General features: G+C 33.4%; 1 protein-coding gene across 1 annotated transcript; it reads left to right on the top strand.

The window, feature by feature from the left end:
* The first annotated feature begins 4,752 nt into the window (after positions 1–4,752).
* On the top strand, positions 4,753–8,709 carry LOC132253680 (benzoate carboxyl methyltransferase-like). Its single transcript, XM_059736592.1, has 3 exons — positions 4,753–4,937; positions 8,301–8,382; positions 8,473–8,709. The coding sequence occupies exons 1-3, from the start codon at positions 4,753–4,755 to the stop codon at positions 8,707–8,709; spliced, it is 504 nt and encodes a 167-aa protein (XP_059592575.1).

Below are 8,709 nucleotides of genomic sequence, written 5' to 3'. Positions count from 1 at the left end.
TGAAGAGAGTGAAGATTGTCACCAATGTTGCCAAATGTCAAACAACACAATTACAAAACCCTAATCAATCATAATAGATAATGCATCTATGATTCTCATTTTTGTCACAGGGGATAAAAATGGGGTGATGTGGATTGATTCAATTGAAGAAAATCCATAATAGATTTGAGAATAAGAGAGAGAAAGTGGGGAAATGGTTAGTCTCACTCTAACCTCAGTGTCTTAACACCACCCAAATAGGAATATAGCCAAAACCCTTGGGCCTTTAACCCACTGAGCTACATAGGAGGAACCTTATCTGACCTTCCATTTCACATCTGACGGTCATCAGTTTTTTAAACAATTATAATTTTTTTTATTTATTTTACATCCAATATTCAATTCAATACAAATAAAAGAGTAAGAAAAATAGGCTGAACAAGAAGAGGGAAGGATTTTGGGTGAGAGGCCTTGGAGAAGATAAAACAAGAGTGTCGTTTTTTTTTATCTTTTTTCTTGGTGTCCAAACACATCTTGCAGAGGCAAAAAGTTGGAAAAACTGATCTGAGGTTGTCTTATTTTCTAGGGAAAATGGGTATTTTTTTTTCCAGAAAATTTGCTTATTTTTCTACATTTTTGCTACTATGTAATGGACTCTTCTCCTTGTAGTTCTTTTTCTAATCTTTGGAGCTTTATTCATTGATTTTTGTTTGAGATTTCGCTGATGGGTCATTGTTTATTTGTTGAAATGCAGAGTAATTATAGACATTTTTGAAGGATTTTCTTTGATCTTGAGGTGATTGGAAGACCGTTTTCTTAGAGTTTGTAGTATTTTTTTTACCCTAATATTTTCTAGCGTTTTCTCAAGAAAATCGAGATGGGTGTTGTTGATGTGGTGTCGTTTTTGTTGTAGAGATATAGAAATGGATAAGGAAATGAAGAATCAGAAAGGGTGTAGAGGTTCAGAACCAGACTTTCTGTTGAGATGGGGGAACAGGAAGAGACTTAGATGTTTGAAAGTCAAAAATGGAAGAAACGTTGCAGATAAATTAGACTGTTTGGGTAGCAAGAAAATCACCTCTCGTGTTGATCGTTGCGTTGTCACTGCCGAGAAGGAGACTCCCTCTCCACAAACCCATTGTCTAAATAGGTAATGACGACCATAGGTGGCGCATGAAGAGAAGGTGTGGTGGAGCTAATATGGGTGGCAACAAGTGGTTGTCAACTGTGGGCAATGAGAATGGTGGCAGAAGGGGTTGCTGTAGTGGGATCATGGAAATGGTGTGCAGCCGACTGTGGTTGGCGCAGCCAACGGTGATGATGAGGGATGGCATGGTGAAAATGGGAAGGTGAGAATGAGAGAGGAAAAAAAATGGAGAGAGAGAGAGAGAGAGAGACAACGTCGATTGGTGGCATCACCGAACTGATAGTTGCGCTATTGTTGAGATGGGAGAGTGGCATGGGTATGGAGAAAGAACGGGAAAAAAAATAGGAAGGAGGAAATAAAAACAGAGAAAGAATGGAGAGTGGCGGTGGCAGAGAAGTGGGTGAGAAAAATGTGATCTCTTAGGGTTCTTTGAAATGAATAGTAGAGATGAGATTAAAAAATAAACGGTTTAGATTTCACCAACATTAATCTTATCACACCAAAATTTAAGTTCTTATTTTATCAGTTAACTTTATGAGAATCAATTTATGGAATATATTTATAACTTTTATAATTTCAATTTACCATAATTAATTTTCTTCTTTCCTAATGTCTAAATTTGTATGAGTTAACTTAAAAAAATAAAATTTTGAAACCTAATATGAGCTTTATTCACTGATTTTTGTTTGAGATTTCGCTGATGGGTCATTGTTTATTTGTTGAAATGCATAGTAATTATAGATATTTTTGAAGGATTTTCTTTGATCTTGAGGTGATTGGAAGATCGTTTTCTTAGAGTTTGTAGTATTTTTTTTACCCTAATATTTTCTAGCATTTTCTCAAGAAAATCGAGATGGGTGTTGTTAATGTGGTGTCGTTTTTGTTGCAGAGATATAGAAATGGATAAGGAAATGAAGAATCAGAAACGGTGTAGAGGTTCGGAACCAGACTTTTTGTTAAGGTGGGGAAACAGGAAGGGACTTAGATGTTTGAAAGTCAAAAATGGAAGAAACGTTGCAGATAAATCAGACTATTTGGGTAGCAAGAAAATCACCTCTCGTGTTGATCGTTGCGTTGTCACTGCCGAGAAGGAGACTCCCTCTCCACAAACCCATCGTCTGAATAGGTAATGACGACCATAGGTGGCACATGAAGAGAAGGTGTGGTGGAGCTAATATGGGTGGCAACAAGTGGTTGTCGACTGTGGGCGATGAGAATGGTGGCAGAAGGGGTCGCTATAGTGGGATCATGGAAATGGTGTGCAGCCGACTATGGTTGGCGCAACCGACTGTGGTTGGCGCAGCCAACGGTGACAATGAGAGATGGCATGGTGAAGATGGGAAGGTGAGAGTGAGAGAGAAAAAAAATGGAGAGAGAGAGAGAGAGAGACAATGTCGATTGGTGGCATCACCGGACTGATAGTTGCGCTATTGTTGAGATGGGAGAGTGGCATGGGTATGAAGAAAGAACAGGAAAAAAAATAGGAAGGAGGAAAGAAAAAACAGAGAGAGAATGGAGAGTAGCGGTGGCAGAGAAGTGGGTGAGAAAAATGTGATCTCTTAGGATTCTTTGAAATGAATGGTAGAGATGAGATTAAAAAATAAACGGTTTAGATTTCACCAACATTAATCTTATCACACCAAAATTTAAGTTCTTATTTTATCAGTTAACTTTATGAGAATCAATTTATGGAATATATTTATAACTTTTATAATTTCAATTTACCATAATTAATTTTCTTCTTTCCTAATGTCTAAATTTGTATGAGTTAACTTAAAAAATAAAATTTTGAAACCTAATATTATGTCTGACAATTTATAAATCAAAATTTCAAATATCTTAATTTTCAAGCTTACACAAATTTATTGATTATTTTTAAATCAAATACAAGTTAATTACTAATTTAAAAATAATGAAAAAAAATATTATATTAATACAAACTCAAAAAAAAATTCATTAACATCAATGAATAAAAAAAATAGTTTATTAGTATTGATTTTATTTATTTCTAGTTATAAAAAAAACCATAATGTAGCAAATTTTATTTCACTAAATTAGTGAATAAAAAATGATTTATAAAAATTTATTTCATTGCTATTGATATAGACTAAAAAACAATTTAATCAATGTGATAAAAAAAATGAAAATTGATATTAACATTACTAAAAAAAAAATTATTAAATAAACATTGACTTCCTTAATCAAAATTGATTGTTGTCACTTCAATTTATAATACTTAGTAAGTAAATTAAATATACACATATCAAACAAATTATTATCATTATTGTTTTTATTTAAGTATCTTGACATATAAACATGCTAACTATACATTGACTTATAAATTATCTATCAAGATTTTATTATATAAGTCATGAAAGAATTCAATGAATTTTATATATGTCATTATTGGTTTAAACAAGTTTTATATGTCATAGTTGTTCATTTAAATAGGCAATATTGACACATATCACCTTAAGTCAAGATAATATATGTCAACAATGACCTTTTTTCTTGTAGTGTACACACCATCCATGGGATGTCGAGAGGAATGAATTGAAAGTCGCCCGAGTTCCAAGTGTTTCTGAATGATCTTCCGGGAAATGACTTCAACAACATTTTCAGTTTGCTGCCGGATTTCTATGAGAAGCTGACAAAAGAGGAGGACGGCACACTGGGGAATTGCTTCATAACGGGAGTGCCAGGTTCTTTCTACAGCAGGATTTTTCCGAGCAGGAGCCTAGATTTTGTTCACTCTTCTTGTAGCGTTCACTGGCTGTCTCAGGTACAATTGCTTGTTTAGAATTATTTGCATCCATATATATTCTGAAGGGGCCAGTTGAAAGAGGAATCCAACCACTTGAGTGATTAAGCTATGCACTTCAAATTAATTCCACAGTCCATTTCCCTATGTACTACTCATGAAGATCTTTACTTTTCAATCAAGTCAAAGGTGCATGATTAGTCCACCATGATTCATGCTATTTATGAATTACTTCCCTATTGCCAAAAGATCAAGTCCAAAGTACAAATTATAAAAGCTTTTGAAGACAATATTCAATAAAATATAGTAAACAGAATTTTTAACTTGAGAGGGGCTACACGAGCCTTTTTCTTAAGCTTATTCCCTTCGACATTCAAAAACACTTCTTTAATTTTATGTCATGAATGTATAAATCGTCTAGCCAATTTAAATTAATGTCAGGCTCCAGCTGGGCTAGAAAAGAACAAGGGACATGTACACATTGCGAATGGAAGCCCTCCCACCGTCATCGAAGCATACACAAACCAATTTCAGAGGGATTTCTCATTATTTTTTAGGCTTACGCTCTGAGGAAATCAAACCTGGAGGGCGTATGGTTATTACAACAATAAGCAGGAGTACGGAAGATCCCTCTGGCGGAGAATGTTGTGACCTTTTGGAGCTGCTAGCCGAATCTCTCACCGACATGTTGGCGGAGGTTAGCTTACCCTCTTCTGCTAACTATACTAAAATTTATTGTATTGTTTGTGAGGTTTTAATGGCCTTTTTTAATTTTTATGTAGGAGCTGATTGAAGAGGCTGATTTGAATTCGTTCAATCTTGCTGTATATTATATTATTATCCCTCTGAGGGTGAAGTTAGGGCTATGGTTCAAGAAGAGGGGTCCTTCAATCTTGATAAGCTTGTAACTTTTGAAGCCAGTTGGGACCCCTTTGATGAAAGCGACAAGTATAGAGGCGCACTAAACGTGGCAAATTATGTGAGGAGTATTGCAGAGCCCACCTTGACTAGTCATTTCGGAGGCACTATAATTGGAAATTTATTTGGAAGGTATGCGGATCATTTGGCCAAGCATCTTTTGATGGAGGAGGGAAAAATAAAATACTTCTTCTTGGTCATTTCCCTGACAAATAAATAATTAGTAATGGGAGTGGTTTAATACTGTTATACATCCAGTATGTGCTGTAAAGAATAAATTGAGTTCACGAGAATAATGTAACCGTGATTCAAATTCATGTAAAGTGACATGTAGCAAAGGCTTATGATTTGGCTTTATTAATTGCGAGTGTCTCCTAAGATGTTACATCAGTTAGCCCCTGAAATTAAACGACCAGCCCAAGACTTTTCACTAGAAAATCCTACATACATGCATGCATACATAACTATATATATATATATTTAGTTATTATATATTTATATATGTAATTACTATATCTCTTGTTTATTTAATTTGTATAATAGAATTATTATTATTTTTAGAAGGGTAAATTAATCTTTATTTTCTTTTATTAGGTCTATTTAAATTCTAATGGTATTATACCCATTTTCAAGAAAATTCATATAAGAAATCATAGATTTTATTTCCTTTTTTTTTCTCTTTAAATTTTTTTCTGATTTCAACATGATATCATAGCGAAATTGAACTTTAATGGGACCTTTGATTTGCGATCTTATGGAAGAGAATTTAATCTCATATATTGCTTTCACGAATCCAACTTTGAGTTGGCAGGGAGGTTTTATGGGACAGTGTGCCCCCTGCTTGGAGTTCAAGGCGAAGCCCTAGAAAAAAAAATCATATATAGTTGATCATGAAATTCTTTTTTGTTGTGTTTGATCGTGAAATATCGTAGTGGATGATTGCATCGTTCTTTTCCTATTTGATCCCGGTATTTGATTTCGTATTTATTTTCTTCGATTTGTATCTACTTTCTTTTGTTTAGTGATTATTTGTTGTTTACTCATCATAGTTAGTGAACAAGATGATTCCTTTCAATCTACTAGTGTAAGATTGGATGGAAAAAATTATTTGTGTTGGAGTTATGTGATAAAAAATTTTGTAAATGACAAAAACATGTGGATTATATTATTAACACTCTACGTAAACCTTTACTATGAATGAATAGAACAATTAGATGTTTCAGAAGGAAGCAATTTGAAAATTATCATTTGAATTAACAACTCTGTTTGATAATTTGATAGGCATATAGTTGGTGAAGTATGAAATTGCCAAAAAGATTTGAGAACATTTGGAAAGATTGTATATGCAATTTAATTTTGTATTGCCCCTATTTATTTATTGAATATGAATCCAAATTCTACGTCTCTTTTTCTTCTATGATTTTATGTCTTCTACTATTATTTCCTCTTTAAACATATATCTTCTTTTTTCGTCATGTTTTCTTTTTTAAGCATATACCTTTCTTTTCTATTCATATTGAATCTCATAATATCTTTAAGTCCGAACTTATTTGCATTGATCCTTTCTTAAATGATATAGATAGTTTTCATACAGATATTGATATTTTTGTTGATATAGATAGTTTTCATGCAGATATTGATACTTTGGTTTCCTTCTACGAGTGCTTCAACACCTTTTGAGATTATGGATTCTCCTCCTCCACATTCTTCCCAGGTTATGATTAAGGAACTTTTTACTTTACATAAGACTAATACTTGGTATTTGGTGTTATGATTAAATGATACAAAACTCAATTGATTGGTAAAGGATTTTTTGACTAGTATAATTGCAAAGTTGTTTACCAAGTCACACCTACTTAATTTTGCGATTAATGTCGGATCAGCGGTGAGACCATCAAATCGGACGGACCGTTCGGTTTCTAAGAACCGGCCAAGCCCAAAAGTGGGTCAATTTTCACTTGCTATGGAAACCCAGCCTGGGTGACAACCACAAAAGCCCAGTCCAGTTGCCTTCTGCATATGGTGGAAGAAAGCCCAATCCACTATCAAGGTGGGAAGCAACTTGGGTTGCAAGCAAGGTCTTTCTACCTTGTGTATGTTTAATGCTTTTCCAATGTGGAACTTAATTCCAGGAAGGTGGAAGACTTGATCCACTAACCTCCGGCTTTAAAAACAAAAATAAGGTCATTGAACTATGTGTAACTTTATATGATAATGCTGCAAAATTAAATATATAGCAAGATTATTATATTTTTTTCAAATTTTTGTCATACAAACCTTTGAATTCATGTAAATGTTTACTTTCATTTTTATTTTTACAACAATAATTATGAAAATAATATAATAATAGTTGTAAAAATAATATGAATAATCAATATAATAATTTTAAAACAATAAAATACAAAAACATGGAGACGAAATTAAATATTATGATTTTCTTTCCATCTTTAAAATATCTTTAAAATTGAATATTATGCATGTTCTATTTAATAAAATTTAAATTATTAATATATTATATTTATATTTATAATTTAATTTGATATATCAAATATAAAAATAAAATATTATTGAAAATTTTAATTATATATTTTAAAATTATATAATATATAAATTATATAATTATAACGTCACTAGTTTGACCATAGTTCAACCATTAGTTTGACCAATAAATTGTATATTTAATTTAATAATCGATTCGATTCTGAAAATATTACTACTATATATTTAATTATTATATCTTTTATTTATTTATTTTATACAATAAATTATATCTTTGATATAGCCTCCCCATCTTCAAAGTGACGAGGCTCCAGACACTATAAAAGGCCCCCACCTCGTCAAAAAGGGGGGAGGTAAGCATTCTTGAGAAACGCCTAAGAATACCAATATGCTGGACCGCCAAACTGACAAAAGCTTCGAAGGGTGTGTCCGAACCACCTATCCGAACATCTTTTGCAGGAGAATGAAAGGAGTCATCGTTCTCAATTGAGGAGGCGAGAACTTCAGGGAGGTACAGTGTCTCTAGGTCTTCTCTGCATCAACACTAGTCATGAAGATCTTTAGTTTTCAATCAAGTCAAAGAAGCATGATTAGTACATGATGCTTGCAATTTATGAATCACTTCTCTTAAAGGGAGCAATGAAAATTTTTGAAAAAAAAAATTATTAAAATAAAATACTAAACAAAATTTTTCTATGACAAAAAAAAAAGTCGAAAATTTTTAACTTGGGAGAGGCTACACAAGCATTTTTGTTAAGCTTATTCCCTTAAACGTTATCAAAGATGCATGTATGAATTGTCTAGCCATTTAAATAAATGTCAGGCTCCAGCTGGGCTAGAAAAGAACAAGGGACATATATACATTGCCAATGGAAGCCCTCCCACCGTCATCGAAGCATACACAAACCAATTTCAGAGGGATTTCTCATTATTTTTAGGCTTACGCTCTGAGGAAATCAAACCTGGAGGGTGTATGGTTATTACGATAATCGGCAGGAATATGGAAGATCCCTCTAGCGGAGATTGTTGTGACCTTTGGGAGCTGCTAGCCAAATCTCTCCTCGACATGTTGGCGGAGGTCAGCTTACTTACTCTCTTCTACTAACTATACTAAATTTTATTGTATTGTGGGTGAGGTTTTTATGGCCATTTTATTTTTGATTTAGAGGCTGATTTGAATTCGTTCAATCTTCCTATATATCATCCCTCTGAGGGTGAAGTAAGGACCATGGTTCAAGAAGAGGGGTCCTTCAATCTTGATAAGCTTGAAACTTTCGAAGCCAGTTGGGATCCCTTTGATGAAAGCTACAAGTATAGAGGAGCACAAAACGTGGCAAATTGTATAAGGATTGTTACAAATACAGAGCCCACGTTGGCTACTCATTTTGGAGGCACTATAATTTGA

Source organism: Vitis vinifera, chromosome 4 (assembly GCF_030704535.1).
Source record: "Vitis vinifera cultivar Pinot Noir 40024 chromosome 4, ASM3070453v1".
Lineage (NCBI taxonomy): Eukaryota > Viridiplantae > Streptophyta > Magnoliopsida > Vitales > Vitaceae > Vitis > Vitis vinifera.
This window is presented reverse-complemented; position numbering and strand designations above follow the sequence as displayed.